General features: G+C 38.9%; 2 protein-coding genes across 4 annotated transcripts; one reads left to right on the top strand and one right to left on the bottom strand.

The window, feature by feature from the left end:
* Positions 1–2,455: 2,455 nt before the first annotated feature.
* Positions 2,456–2,968, top strand: LOC131306957 (uncharacterized). Its single transcript, XM_058333388.1, has one exon. The coding sequence runs from the start codon at positions 2,456–2,458 to the stop codon at positions 2,966–2,968; it is 513 nt and encodes a 170-aa protein (XP_058189371.1).
* Positions 2,969–8,554: 5,586 nt separating this feature from the next.
* On the bottom strand, positions 8,555–12,702 carry LOC131306715 (protein REVERSION-TO-ETHYLENE SENSITIVITY1). Of its 3 annotated transcripts, none has more exons than XM_058333125.1 (3): positions 12,427–12,689; positions 9,496–9,819; positions 8,555–9,012 (listed from the first exon to the last, which is right to left on the bottom strand). In XM_058333125.1, the coding sequence occupies exons 2-3, from the start codon at positions 9,778–9,780 to the stop codon at positions 8,590–8,592; spliced, it is 708 nt and encodes a 235-aa protein (XP_058189108.1). In that variant the 5' UTR covers positions 9,781–9,819; positions 12,427–12,689; the 3' UTR covers positions 8,555–8,589. The 3 variants fall into 3 exon arrangements, with proteins under 3 accessions (XP_058189108.1, XP_058189107.1, XP_058189109.1); XM_058333124.1 differs by having other exon boundaries at positions 9,496–9,877; positions 12,427–12,687; XM_058333126.1 differs by having other exon boundaries at positions 8,870–9,146; positions 9,496–9,877; positions 12,427–12,702.
* Between the last annotated feature and the right edge of the window lie 3,247 nt (positions 12,703–15,949).

Raw genomic sequence — 15,949 nt, 5'->3', positions numbered from 1 at the left:
TTGATATGTTTCATGTTCTCCTTTTAGATGTCTCCCTAAGGCACGCATCTTCATTAAAGTATATTATTTTTTATTTTCATCGGTGTTTTGGATGATGTTTTTTGATCCGATCAAGATTTATGCATTTGAGTTTGTTCTATGCATCTTAATTGGTTAAATTTGTTGTTCAGTTTTAATTTGCGTGTGCTGAATGTTCGAGCTGTGCCTTCAGGCACGGGCATTCGCTAGTTGTTTAATAAGGGATGACCCACATTGGTGTGATGTTTATGGAGGTGTATTAAATAGTACTTGATTTGGATGAGGTATTAAAAATGGGAGATAAAATAGTATTTAGTTTGGATGGAGGATTAATTGGGGGTATAGGGAAGGGGGATTGATGTAAAAAGCTGTTAAATGACTTATTTGCCCTTATGCAGTGTTTTATGACAAAATTTGTTAGTTTCATTATAATTAGAATAAATACGTGTTTTTTTTTTGAGTTGCAATGGACAGAAATAAGAAAAAAAGTGCAAAGCTTGATTTGGGGGAAAGCTAAGCAAAAAAAATTAAGTGTTCCAAATTTCAATCCATTTGAATGGATGGGAAGATTTATTTTTTTGATCATTTAATTCTAAAGGGTCATAATTAAATTTTGACTCTACAACTCTCGTTAGTTAGCTCTAAGAAAGTCATACAACCAAATATCTTAGGGCTAACCAATGAGAGCCCTAAAACCAAAAATTAATTATGACCCTTTAGGATAAAATGATCAGAGGCATAGGATCTTCGTACTGGTTCAAACGGATTGAAAATTAGAGCACTTAATTTTTTAATATATAAACTGTAGGTTGAAAAATTAAGTGTTCCAAATTTCAATCAGTTTGAATGGGTGGGAAGATTTATTTTTCTGATCATTTAATTCTAAAGGGTCATAATTAAATTTTGACTCTAGGACTCTCGTTGGTTAGCCCTAAGATATTTGGTTGTACGACTTTCTTAGGGCTAATCAACGAGAGTCCTAGAGTCAAAATTTAATTATGACCCTTTAGAATTAAATGATTAGAAAAATAAAATCTTCCCACCCATTCAAACTAATTGAAATTTGGAACACTTAATTTTTCAACCTACAGTTTATATATTAAAAAAATTAAGTGCTCTAATTTTTAATCCGTTTGAACCGGTACAAAGATCCTATTTCTCTGATTATTTTATCTTAAATGGTCATAATTAATTTTTAGTTTTGGGGCTCTTGTTGGTTAGCCCTAAAATATTTGGTTGTACCTCGGGGTGGGAAAGGGGGATTACGAGGGGTACAATCGTCCAAAATGGAGGCGGATTAGGGGGGATTCCACAACAACAGATCCAACCTTACCCATCGCTAAGACCCTCTCAGCCGGTCTTAGCTGGTGCTGTCGAAGAGGGTCAAAGACAAAACCCCCTCCATTTGAACTTGCCAAATGGGGTGTTGGGGTGGGGCACAGGTACTAAAATGGGGTATATCACAATAACCCTTCACAATATCCCATCCAAACAGGCCATAAGAGCATCCCTAATGGGGATGTATTTTAAAAGGGGATGGATAATTATTTTAGATGTAAAAAGTGGTTAAAAGTTAGTTGGATGTAAAATAGAACTTATCCCTATTCAATAGTGAGATGTAAAAAAAGGATGGATAATTAACTAATTTTCCCTTCTCCTTCATTTTCCTCAACTTTCTTAACCCTAATTCAAGTACTACTTCCGTTGAAAAATAAATTTGGTATCTAGTAACCGAGGACTTAAAAAAAAAAATTCGGAATTAAAAAAAAAATTTATTCCGAATTTTTTTTTTTACTTCTCATTCACTTCAATTACACCATTTACTCCCATCAATTCTCAACCACATCATTTACTTGATTCATTTACTCCTCACTCTCAACTACACCATTTATTTCAGTCATTTACTCTCATCCACTCTCAACTACACCATTTACTATAGTCATTTACTCATATCCACTCTCAACTACATCATTTACTCTCATCCACTCTCAACTATACCATTTACTTTAGTCATTTACTCTCAACTACACCATTTAGTTACCATCTATATATACTATCCTCCCCATTATTCATTCTCACACTCAAATCTATATATAGTTTCCTCTTTCCAAAAAAAATCATCATGAGCAGTTTAACCCAAAGAATATTATTGAAAGAATTTGACGGATCTTCCTCCGATGATGATGAGATTGCAATTGCGCAATTGATCATGGTCAGGAAATACTGAAAATTTCAAAGAAGACGCCAACAAGGAGGTTATGTTGGTTCTACAAGCGGTCGAGCCTGGATCCCTCGTGACAGAGTTGCTGCCGACCAACGACTCAATGCTGATTACTTTTGTGAGTATCCACTCTATGACGAAAAGTTGTTTCAGCAATGTTTTCGAATGAATCGACCCTTATTTCACAAAAGCTTGGGTAAACTCCAACAACATGACATGACGTTCGTCCAAAGGAATGATGCGACCGGAGTTGCAAGTCTTTCTGGTATCCAAAAGATGACAGCAGCTCTAAGGATGATGGCATACGGGACGCCTGCTAATAGTCTTGATGAGTATCTCAAGATTGGGGAAAGTACAGCAGTTGACTCTCTTCAAAGCTTCTGTAGAGGCGTTATCTCCATTTTTGAAGCAGAATACCTGAGAAAACCAAATGAAGCAGATACTGCAAGGCTCCTACATGTGGGCAATCAACGTGGTTTTCCTGGAATGCTAGGTAGCTTGAAATGTATGCATTGGCAGTGGGACAAATGTCCAACTGCTTACCATGGCTTCTTCAGCGGCCACATCAGAAAACCCACTATCATACTTGAAGCAGTTGCATCGTATGATTTGTGGATTTGGCATGCTTTCTTTGGCATGCCTGGGTCATTCAACGATATCAACGTGCTTGATCAATCTCATCTCTTTAATGATCTCAGTGCCGGCCCTTTGAGCCCATTTTGTTGTTAACGGGAGTCAGTACGACATGGGGTACTACCTTGCTGATGGTATCTATCTAAAATGGGCGACTCTCGTCCAAACCATTTCTCAACCACAAGGAAGAAACAAACAACACTTTGCAAGGATGTAGGAGGCATGTCGCAAAGATGTTGAAAGGGTATTTGGCGTACTCCAAGCACGCTGGGCAATTGTGAGAGGACCGACGCGATTCTGGAATGAGGAGGATCTAGGCTACATCATGAAAACATGTGTCATTTTGCATAACATGATAGTTGAAGACCAACGTGATCACGATGCTAGTGATGAAATTACTGAACTTCTTTCTTCCAACCCAATTCAAGTATCGAGAGATGTCATACTTGCATTGGTCGATTTCTTTAAAAATAACCGCATGATTTGATCAAATGAGGTACATCATTCGCTCCGCAATGATCTTATCGAACACCTAGGGGCCCGTAATGGAGATGAAGAATGAGGTTCCCGTGTCTTGTATTTCATTTTCGAGTCTTGTACTTCAGTAGCTAAATAAAATGCATTTTTATTATCGAATAGTACCCAACGATTACATCAAAGTCAAGATTATTACATAATTGCTAAAGACTATTACATATGACAATAAAAAATTATTACAATCAATAATCGGGAAAAACAGGAAAATAACCGTTCGAACTTGAGCTAGCTGTCCATTTAGCAAAGATTTCACCCTTGCGATATTGGTAATAAGCCTTCATTTGGGGGTCTTGAACCAAATCCAAGTCCATTTGCATAATCCTATCTTCCATCTCTTTTTCCTTCATTGCTGCATTCCTCTCCTCAAGCGTCACCCTCCTCTCATCATTTGCCGTAGTCCTTTCCAAAGCCGCGACTCTTCTTGCTTCCATTTCAGCTCTCCTACCTTCCTTGTCAGATGTAGTTTGGTTGAATTTTTCCATCAAGTTTATCCATTCATGTTACTCATTTTCTATTTTTTTGGTCTTCAATAATTTTGGCCTTTGATGCTTTACATCTAGGACGCCTCTTTCTTGGAGACTGAACACTACCTCCACTCGTAGGATTGCTATATTCCAATGTAGTCGCTGTGTTTGGAACTTGAGAGAAATCAGGAGACTCTAAGTTTGGATTTTGAGAGAAATTAGGAAATAGAGGGACCGAACTCATATCCATTTGTGAATATCTTGGGTCGGACAGGTGTGGGGTTAAATCTGCCCACTTCATACTGTGTTTTAAGATTGCCCAGCAACAATCCAAATTGGCAAAAGATTTGTTCTCAGTGTCTTTGTAATGTCTCTTCGTTAGATCAATCTATACACATGATAACAAAATTATTTAATTAATTATCAAAATAATAATATTAACAAATTCTTATGAAAACAAAAACTTGATAGAAGCAAAATAATACCTCATTTTGTTATGAAAATAAATTCTTATGAAAACAAAATAATAATACCTCATTTTGTTCTGTCATTCCACTTTAAAGTTGCCTTTGAATTTGCCTTAAATGTCCACGATATTTGTTGCAAGCCTGCTGGATGACTTGCCATCGAGACTTGATAGAAGCATCTGATCGTACATCGCCTCCTGTGAATTCGGTATATTTTTTTGCAACTCGATCCCATAATTTAGATCGTGGTTGGTTGGTACCGATAATTGGGTCTTGACTAACACACAAGTAAGCATTACAAATTGCTTCATTGTGATCGGAGTTGAACAATTTTCCTCTCGCACTACGACTTCCTTTTGCCATAATTGATACACTATTTTTTTTGGAGGGAGTTTGTGGAGAACGAAGAAAATTTTTGTTGTCTAAAATCCTATTAACATATTAACATACATTTATGGGCAGGGAAAAAAAATGACCGTTGCAAATTTTTTTCATCACCAAAACATCCGTTGGGTCACCAACGATCGGATCCTAATAAAAAATATATATATACCAACGGTCGGATTGGCTGGGATTCCAACCCAACCCAACTTTACTCTTTCTCATCTTTCTCATCTGTTCTCTCTCTCTCTGAACATAGACGCCCCCCCCCCCCCGTCCCTCTCTCTCTGGTTCGTAGAACCCAGCCCTCCTCTCCTTTTCTCTGAACCAAAGGGAAATCATAGCCGGAAGGGCACAGCCGGCGGCATGCATATGCGCCGTCCATGGATCGTCAAGAATCGGGGTAGGAGACGGTCATTTCCAGATTCCGGCGTGTTCTACCAGATTCCGACGTGTTCTTCCAATTGCCGACGACTTTCCGATGAAATCAAGTAACCTCCGACTGTCCAAAATTCCGGTACAATCAGTTGGTGATGACCTGTCAATTTATAGTTGCAGCCAAAAGGGGATGCAAATATACATCTCTCTTTCCATTTGTGCTATTTTCCATCTCCGAAATTGTTATTTTACATCCCCATTGGAGCAATTTTTTTTACATCTGGGTGCTATTATAACTATAACACTTGGTTTTACATCCCCATTGAAGATGCTCTAAGATCAGTTATCGGTTGATGTTTGGATGTTGGGCTTGGATATTTGCAAACCACAATTTTTTCCCGAAAATGCTAATGCAACATACCGTCAGAACACCCGGATATTTGCAACCCACAATTTTTTCCCAAAAATGCTAATGCCACATACCGTCAGAACACTGATCGAGCACTTAGATTTATCTGATTGAACTGATTTTTCACGGCTTATTAGACTCTTTTTTTAAAAAATTGAACGGCTCGGATCATCCGTGCGGGACCCGAAATGGGCTCTGCGTGCCCGTCGGTGGGCAAAGCCGCGTTGATTTTTTTCATACAATCCCATTTTCTCCATACAACCCACAACACACCCTTTCCTTTAACGCAATTTACTCTATACAACCCAACAAATTCACCTAAAGTTTCCAACACACGCTTCCCTTCTTAAAACTGGGTTTGGGAGATGAAGGAGAACTGGGTTTGGGAAATGAAGGAGAACTGGGTTTGGGAGATGGAAGAGAGCTTTGGGTTTTCGATGTCGACAGCAGTGACGACGGAGCTTTGGCTGGTGGAGGAGAGGGGAGGGAAGGATAGTTGAGGAGGAAGAAGAAGATGAAGATGAAGATGAAGATGAAGGATAACTTAGTCATTATACATCAGGATATTTTTGTCTTAAATTGTGAAAAATTTTACAGGTTGTATAGAATAAATAATGGGTTGCAAATAGCCTCGCCCATGCCTGTTTTCCAATTTTTCAGAAGTAAATTTTAGAAACAATCTCTCTAGTTTCCATTGAGTCTTAGTTTCGTCTTTCTAGTATTAAATGCAACGCTTTTAACCTTGAAGTTTGGTTAATATTCCTACTAAGTCAAATAGATAACATTTGCTTCCCAAACTTATGAAAAAGTGCCTAATGAATGGCAATTTTAGCATTTCAAGGCCTTTTCCCATGTCTTTCAATTCAACTCCTTAACCATATGTCTCAATTCAACTCCTAAATTGGTCATTTTTTGTCAATTTGAGAAGCAAACGTTATCTATTGGACATAATAGGTGCGTCAATAAAACTTCGGGGTTAAAAGCGTTGCAATTGCTATTAAGGGGACGAAGCTGAGACTCGATTGAAACTAGAGGGACCATTTCTAAAATTTATCCTTTTTTTCAAAAGTCATTTTTTTCTCGTCATAAAATGTCCAAATGGCTACAAAGACCAAAAAGCGAGAGCCCTCGGTTGGGAAGAACGATCCTCAACTTTGGGGTTATCCATATGGATTGGATAGGATCTCACCAAGTACAATGAAACAATACCCATAGAGGGTAAGAGAAAATCCACATAGGGAATAGGGAACTCCACTAAAGGAGATAAACAAGAAAAAATTTAAAATAAAAACGACAAAATGAAACCTCCGGTCACCTGAGATGTCCCCGGAGCCACCACCTCGAATCCAACCACTTATTCACAGAGGAAGCGCTAAACCACCCTAAAACTTCTTAATCTCAGCAGATTTGACCCCCCGAGGTTTGGATCGAAGCCGAGGGAGGTGGGTTACATCCTCCATCACTGTGATCGATGGAGGTAGCAAAGAGCTTTGAACAGACAAGATCGCGAGGTGGAGAGGTGACCGACAAGTAGAGAGAGGGGGGAGGAGGCAGCGCCCCCTGCAGATCTTGTGGTGAAAGGGTAGGGTTAGGGTTGGCGCTTTTTGGAGAGAGAGAGAGAGAGTCCCCACTAAAAATATGAAAAGTACTCTAGTAAATTTGAATGTACATAGAATGAACAGCAGTAGCGTAGCCAGTAATTCACTCGTGGGGGCATATCATTAAACATGTTAGAAATATTTTTTTTTCTTTCGATAACCGGATGTTCAGACTAACCTGTGCTCACATCAACTAACGGCCATTTAAATTAACGGCCAAACAAACTCTCTAATGGCCTCAAGATTTACAATTTCCTATCTTTTACTTACAATAAACAACAATAATATTTTAAAAAAATGATGTTAGAATGTAAAATATACTACCATGCACATATAGATAACGGATCTTTATGTAAAACAAATAAATTAAAAGAATCATTTTGAAAACTTGACAAAGATACTAAGTGATGTAAGTGATATAAAAGGAAAATGTGTATAATTTTTGGATACAAATATCATGACCATTATAAGTAAAGGGTAAAAGTGAAATTGTTAAACCCCAAGGGGTTGGCTTAGTAGTCAAGGCTTAAGACTTAGTGGTTTGCTCATTCCCAAGGTCTCAGGTTCGAAACCTCCTGGATGCTATCAAATCTTTCAGGGCCAGTCCATACAGAGCTTTGCTCTGATTTTAATTGAGACCTCCGCAAGTGAAAGATGGAATTGGTCATCCAGAATTAATCTAGATGCGCAAAAGCTGACCCAGACACCTGAATTATAAAAAAAGTGAAATTATTGGAAATTGCAATAGGGGCCGTGCCTCCGCTGTCCGCAAGTGAAAGATGGAATTGGTCATCCAGAATTAATCTAGATGCGCAAAAGCTGACCCAGACACCTGAATTATAAAAAAAGTGAAATTATTGGAAATTGCAATAGGGGCCGTGCCTCCGCTGGTCCTATGCTACCTCCACCGCTGAAGAACAGAACATGTAGAGAAAATTTAGTTTGAATAATTGACGCTTTTTTCTCTCTGTAAATTTATAATCCATAGGCAGCCTTAATTTTTCATTTTTTAGTGCATAGAGTCCCATTTTATTTCTTCACCCCTTCAAACTCACAATACTTAGAATTAACAATGGTTAACAATAGCTTATAACTTCAACCAATTTGAGAGGGACCCATCTGGGTGTTACCCTGTAAGTTGTAACTGTTGGGGACCTACCTAGGTGTTACACTGTATAAAGTGTTACAACAGAAACACCGCTACATGGTGCTTCAATCCTCCATCACCACATATTCACGCGGACATGCAAATGTGTGATGGTGAACATTTTGTTGAAGCTGAACGTTTAACCCAAAACCATCGACTTTTAACTTTCCCAAAAAAACCCTCTCCAAGCTTAAGTCCATCCGCTCTCCCACGTAGCTTGAAGAATCAAGGCGGTAGACCGAAGGACGAGAATTCATCCCCACCCGTTAAAGTTTTGCGCGTTCTATCATACTCTTTTCAATGACAAAAGAACATCTGCATTTTTTTCCAAGGCTTCTAGCATTCTAACAGTTTTTTTAAACAATAAGTACCAAACGTAAACCATCCAACCAGGAGGAGAGCGAAAAACATAAGTCCGATCAAGAACGGCCACCCGACCATGAAAATACCCAAACACAACACCAATGTAAAAGGCAAAAAAGATCTCAAGATTGACAAGGGGCTGACCCACCGTCCCTTGAATAGTACCAAAACCGCAACATTCACCATGTTCCAACCCAACGTTCCACCATAACAGACTCGGTTCAGACAACCAGCAGCAAATGAGTGGCAGTTACAGGTGAAGAGGTTATATGATTTATGCTGGAAGTGGCGCTCACCGGAACGGAGCGCATCATCCCATGTGATTGCAGTCCCATACTCTGCATGCCTGTAACGGTGTTTGCATGTGTGTCCCACAAGGTTCGGAGGAAAGCAACACTGTTTGGACATCCCAATTCAAAAACAAAGTTGTCAATGCACCAAATTTGTGGAGTTCTAACAGACAAATACTATAATCTTTCTTCTGACAAGGGATCCTCTGTCCTCGAAAGTTTCTGTGCCTCCATCCCACGCTAGAAACATATGACTCTCGAGAAGAATGGATCAGAATAGCAAAAAGTTCACAAACCAAGCATTCAACGAAAAAATGTAACAGAAACTAGACATTTGGCTTGTTACTGTGTCAATTTTTAACTGCTTTTTTCTGTTTAATACTTCATCTGTATACTTATTCTTGTTAAAGAGGATCCCATGCCGTTTATCCCTCTGATTATTGGAGTACACATAAGAAAATGTGAACTTGTGAAAGATTTTCCTGTACACGTACGAGGTGTCTATAAATTCACAAATATATGGAGAGAGAGAGAGAGAGAGAGTTAAAAACACATTAGATGGAATTTGAGAACAGTCACGGAAGTGTACCTGCTCTCTGTCAAGTTGGACGTATCTGGCTACGGCGCCAAATGCAAAATCATCAACATTCACAAAATTGGATCCAGAGAAATCTAAAACAGCTCCATCCTCCCTGCATATGCCAACATGTCCAATGAAAGGAGCCAACCATGAGACGACCGGAAGGGGAGTCCAAACTAAACAACAAGGGAACTTTGATTTCTTTGGATCAATTTCACCCCGTGGCCACAGGCCATGCTGAATTCTCTGTGTAGAAGAGGTATCTTCAACATCATAAGTTGGTTTTAGCTCCATTATAGAAAATCCTCTTGGAGATGTAACCCTTTGTGCACTCTTCCGTTGCCAAACACGTCCATGTCAAAAAAAAACCTCAAAAGTTATGGACTTGCTCCTAATAAAATGATAGCAAAAAATTCATGGTTCGTTAACCCAAGTGGTAGAACATCTTGGTTTGGATTTCATATCAAAACACAGCACTAAACAAAGTAACACTTGCAATTTAGTAAGTCACATGAAAAGTAGGTGTTAAGACCACAAGTTGCAATCATTCAGGTCCCAGTACAGATGCAATGACTCGTAATGAAAGAAAAATGATGCACAGACAGGACGATCATTACTTCATCATCAACCCAAGGATTCTCCTATTCCACGAGCATGGTCCTCCAATAAAACATGCACTCAAAATGCTCAGAAATTTACTCTTTCCTTGCCCATGATTACTAGAGATTGCCCAGAGTCAGAGCAAGAACTACATTTCTGTGAAGCAAAATCTTACATCGCCTGGGTACCAAAGTAATATAAAGTATGTAAGTATGAGGGCACCCTGAATTCGATAGCTAGCTTTTGGGGTTGAATTCTACCCAAGATCGTGTAACATGGTATCAGACTATCAGAGCTAGGTACCAGAGATGGGTAGGGTCCGTGTCTCTGGCTTGCACGTGGCAAGTGCTGCCGAGTGAGCACACTGCGCATGAGGGCACGCTCACTTCAATAGCTAGCTTTTGGAGTTGAGTTCTACCTAAGACCATTTACTTGCAATTTTAAAAAGTTTCATTTGTACACAACATGTATTTGAGTACAACAAGCCAGTGCAAAAGAGTCGAGACTAATTGATCTGACCCATAAAGTTATTTGCCCAGCCCTGGTACCTTTCCCATATTGCACTTCAGATTTCAAATTGTTCAACCCATTTCAACCCAAATTTTCTAATACCCTTATTCAAGTTGAGCTTTCAAGCTTTGTCACCAATCACCATAAATATAACAAAGAAGCTAGTGGTAGTATGATACTGCAATTTCCCTGGAATACACCAAAGTTCACCACCAAAAGCATTCAAACATAGATGACAGATCTCTGAAAACATGATAAAATTAGAGAATTTTACATCAAGGCAAATGGCCCATGAAATGATGAAATATAGATATGGCTTCACCAGTTCACAGATGACACTAAATCAAAGTTCCCAAATCGCATGTAAAGACAAGAAAATCCTAGATCACTTTCTACAAATCATTCAAGTTGGCATTAAGACTACGCAAAAGACTTCTGTTGCAATGGTTCAAACTTCGGGTTGGAGACGAATCCGAATTTATGAAAAGCCGAGAAGGGTGATGGATTCTGATCCATTTTCTTGCAAGCCATAGACTTGGACATGGCATGTAGATGAAGGGCGGGGGTGGCAGTTGATGGTGGTGGATGATAGGTAATCCTACAAACCAGGTAGATTCAGGGTTAGGTCAAGATGAGGCCATTTCAGGATTACAATAAATCTCTCACGTTGTTGTGAGGAGAAATTGAGGTTGGAGATAACTAATATGGGTCAAATAAAATCATCTACTTGGTTTCAAGTTTGATGATTTTATGCACGATTTCCATGGTTGCTCCCTTAGTCACATAATCCTTCAAAATGTAATGCGCTCCCGTTCTTAGTCCTCGCCTTAATTGCACGAAGCGGGAGCAGAAGCAGGGGCGGGAGCGAGAGAATATAGAAGCTCCCAAGGTTTGGAGCATGAGAGGAGCGTGTGCATATATTATGAAAATAATGTACCATAGAGTATTCACTTTAAAATACAATCATTTTAGGAACTAAAAATATGGGCAATGTCCACCATAAACGTAAGAAATGGGCTAGTGTTACAATATAGTACGATTTTCTTTTCAAGATATCATGACTTGGGCTAGATATATGAGTTCATCAAAGACCAATTAATAAACCAAAGTGATAAATGATAAATCCCTGTTTTTCTGTATAAAGATCATACAAAAGCTCCCATCTTTGTAAGGAGGGAGCTCCCATCTCAATGGGAGCGGGCTCCTGTCAAGCTCCTTAGTTGGAAGCGCAAAAGCGGGCTCCCAAGGTGGGAGCGGCACCACTTTAGGAGCTCCTTGCAACTACTCCTCGCGCTCTCAATTCTCGCTCTCGCGGATTTTAGTAGTTTGGGGTGTATTTTAAAGACGCTTTTATGCTCATGCACTTGCACGCGAATTATGTGACTTCGCATGGTAATATGTTAGAAGCAGAATTGATTATGTTCCTAATGGTCATTAATCATTATGCCAATCGGCAATTGGTACTTTGAGTTTGTACCCCCTTCTACCTTTCTAATTAGCAGTATCGCTCTCTCTCAATCTCATTTCCCTCTCACCCACTGATTCACTAGTAATCTCAAAGAAACACAAAGAATCGATTTTGCTCATGTAGTTGAGTCGAAGAAATTACTCCTTCATTTGGGTTCAACTCAAAACTAAAAAACGGGAAAAAAAAAATCCTAGGGGAGTAAAGTACTGCAATTACTAGAAACCCAGAAAATCCCGAGGCTTAAAACCCTGCGGTTAGCCGTCATTTTCCCCACAATTATCCGATTAACCAAAAGAACCAATCTCAACAAGATGAAATGAAATTGCAACGAAATCACACGAATTGATGGGTTTGATACTGACCTGTATCAGTCGATGATGATGGTGAAGCAGATTAATTGGCAATCTGAGGGATGGGTCGGTGCCGGAAATCACACCACCGCACTTGAACAATCAATTCTTTTGAAATGGAAAATAGGAGACAGAGAGATGGGAACGTGCATGAACCTTCCACCAGTGTCTACTTCCGCCGGCCCACGGTGGGTGGGTGCATGAACCTTCCACAAATGTCTACTTCCGCCGGCCCACGGTAGGTGGGGGCCCAGTGCCTACGATTTGTGCTTGAATGACGTCACCTGTGGAAAATGAAGGTAAATTAAATTTTGTACCAGAAAGTCTACACACACATAATCTGTGCACAGATTGTGCACAGATTTTATTGTGGGGCCCACCACGGGTCCAACACAAATCATCCAAGCCATTCATTAAATGTAAAATATTTTTTCAAGAGTTTTCGTAAAAAATAATCTCAATCCAATACCTATAGGTGCTCGATCCAATCATATAACTTTTCATTATCCGAAAATCTGAATGAAAAGTTAGATAGTTGGATGAAGCACCTATGGGTATTGGATTGAACTTATTTTTTACGGGAACTCTTGAAAAAATGTTTTACATTTAATGAACGGGATGATTTGTGTGTAACCTGTAGTGGGCCCCACAACGAAATCTGTTCACAATCTGTGCACAGATTGCTGTGTGTGTAGCACAGTTCATTTTGTACACCACATTTTGCGGAATCTATTTCAGAATTTCATATAAATAATTGGAGTTATTTTAATTTATTTCAAGTATATACTTATTTTTAATCGTTTTTGTAAAAAATTAATTCATTTGGATATCAACAAGAATTTGAGCAATTTTCATTTTTAAAATTTGCAGGGTCATAATTGAAATATTATTAAAATAACATTCTAATTAATTTCATCGCTATGAGTTGTTATAAACAAGTAGATCCCCTTTTTATAAGCTCATTTTGGGCCGAAAAACTTAGGGACGACCCTGATTATTGCACATAATATTACAAATTTTCATATATAAATAAATAAATAAATATATATATATATATATATATATATATATATCCTACTTTTGGTATTCTCATTTTTCAAATCAAGTAAATAATACATAGTAATTTCATCAGTGTTTTGGTTTTTGCCAGCAATGAAAGAGAAAGAGAACCCATATATTTTGTGGTGCAATTACGCTTTGGTGATCATGTCTGAGTACTACATTTTAGGTACAATGTGATGTGTTATTGATATAATGTACCCCATTTGTCATATAGTTGAACACATTCTACCAATGCAATGGTGACACCTCACATGGTACCCAAAATGCTATACTCAGGTATGGTCACTATAGCGGTGTGTTGAAATAACCAGTGTAGACTCGAGTGGATCTTCGGCTCGGATCTGAGCTTAGGTGAAGCGCCTCAACTTGATCTGCACAATGAACACCCATCGTAAGTAACTGGAGGAGGAAGAAAGGTGTGGAGGCTTAGGGTAATATGAATGATGTACCTCTCTAGGGTTTAGGCTTACTCTTTATAAAAAAGTAATCAGGGCTGGCCCTGGGCATAAGCCCACCAGGCGACCACTTAGGGCCTCCCGTTTTGGGCCCTAAAATAGTGGGCATATATTAAATATTAGGTATTTGAAATATTTTTACAGCTAGGCTAACGTAGCACAGCGGTTAAGCGTGCGTGTATGGAGCGCGGAAATGTGAGTTTGATTCCTGGCGGCTTCTGTTTTTTTCCCAAAGTTTTGGAACATCTATACAAAAAAGGTTTCCAAAGGTTTCAAAGGAAGATTCTAAAAGGCGGTACAAGTACTTCGCCACCGAACTACAACCGTTGTCTGTCTGTTATCTTGAACAACTTATTAATATACTTAAAAATGAGAGGCCCCATTTTCAAACGCCGAATAGGGCCTCAGAAATCTGAGGGCCGGGCCTGGAAGTAATAGAACCTCCAAACTTAACTAGAGGAGGAATAGAGGTGTGGAGGCTTAAAGTAGTACTAGTGAGACGTTGGTTCGTCACTAACAAACAGAGGAATGCGTTGCCTATAGTAACTGAGAAATAACATGTGAAACTTAAAGCATTATGTAGAAAGCATTTGATAGATCTATAAAAACAATCTAATAATCCACCATTCCTATTCTCTGGGAGCATGTCAAACAGAACATGTTGAGTGTGCTTGATATTTTCTCAAGTAATGCAACGAATCATAGTGCAGAGATGGTGTTAAGGGATTTTCGCGGATTAAGTGGTGAGAAGTTATGGATCAACACCACCAAATAGTGTCTATTAAATTAGAACAACCATAGTAGGCCTCATAAGGAGTGAGTCATTTACAAAACATCATGTTTGCAAGGAAGTTACAACAATTAATGCACTAAACTATTGTGCACTTTTTACAATACCAAACATATTGACATATTTTGATAAGACCATTAGTACTATGGATAGATCTGTTCCACGTTTTCAGAACCAAAGATAAGAACATGCTAGTGGGCACCATCCATGTCGAAAATGAACACGATGATTTTGCCAACATCTAGTGAGTGAGCGTTTAGGAATTCAACCCAATTCGACTCTTCTAATTTCCCTGTCTTTCAATTAACAGGCCATGTCCTTGTCCAAAAGTGAGCTAGAACTCTTCAATGCCATAGTACACTAGCTCATTTTAAAAATGGTAGGGAAGGTACTGCAAACATATGCAATGAGGTGAGAGGTTGATTGATAATGCACAATAAGATCAGAATGGTGATAGTAGTTTTAAGAATTTTTAGCTAACCATTTCGTGGAAGTCAAATGGCACCAATTACTTGCAGAATTGGATGATAGGATCAAGATCCCGCAAGCTTATTAGGTTAATGGAAGTTCGAATTATATCTGTACCAGAAAGGACTGTGCTCAAATTAATCATGTATATGTATAATGTGTGCATAATAGCAGAAAGAGATACTTACAAATCCACTTCACACAACTTTGGCATTGTATCCCAATCTAGATCAGCAGTGGCATGTATGAAAGGCTTGAATTCTCCCTCATCAATCTCCCTAGAATGTGGTGCAAATACGTGCATGTCACGCCCCGCCTCGCAAAATGGCACCCATTGTGGGCCAGAGTCGATGCGGCCATGTGGCATTCCAAATCACCAACCAAATAACCACTCAACAACAATAAATAACTCAGAATAAACCAACGAAAAACTTCACATTAATATTAACAAAAGAGTCGACGTTATACACCATATCATTACGTACTTGGCATACTAAAGTGTAAGACATCCTTGTTACAAAACAAGTCGATAATATGTACAAGACAACTCACTACCATCGACTCAACCAACAACCTCAAAGCTAACCAGAGCCAACCCCAAAACGACGACCGATGGTGGACCATCCTACGAACCCTTGCAATCTGGCAATCCAAAGGAAAACTAGGAGTGTGTGACATATAGAATATATCCAACAAAACTCAACATATACAACCAAGTGGACATCCACAATTTATATCCATAACACATGCATTGACACGT

This window comes from Rhododendron vialii, chromosome 11a (genome assembly GCF_030253575.1).
Source record: "Rhododendron vialii isolate Sample 1 chromosome 11a, ASM3025357v1".
Lineage (NCBI taxonomy): Eukaryota > Viridiplantae > Streptophyta > Magnoliopsida > Ericales > Ericaceae > Rhododendron > Rhododendron vialii.
Note: the sequence above shows the minus strand (reverse complement) of the source record. Positions and strands in the feature narration are given on the sequence as shown.

What these genes read in the sequence shown, in the direction of transcription:
- LOC131306957 (XM_058333388.1), top strand. Translation starts at nt 2,456, where the DNA reads ATGACGTTCGTCCAAAGGAATGATGCGACCGGAGTTGCAAGTCTTTCT.
- LOC131306715 (XM_058333125.1), bottom strand. Translation starts at nt 9,780, where the DNA reads ATGGAGCTAAAACCAACTTATGATGTTGAAGATACCTCTTCTACACAG. An exon ending in TCCAACTTGACAGAGAGCAG is followed by an intron (nt 9,013 to 9,495) that starts GTACACTTCCGT and finishes ATGTCCAAACAG; the next exon opens with TGTTGCTTTCCTCCGAACCT.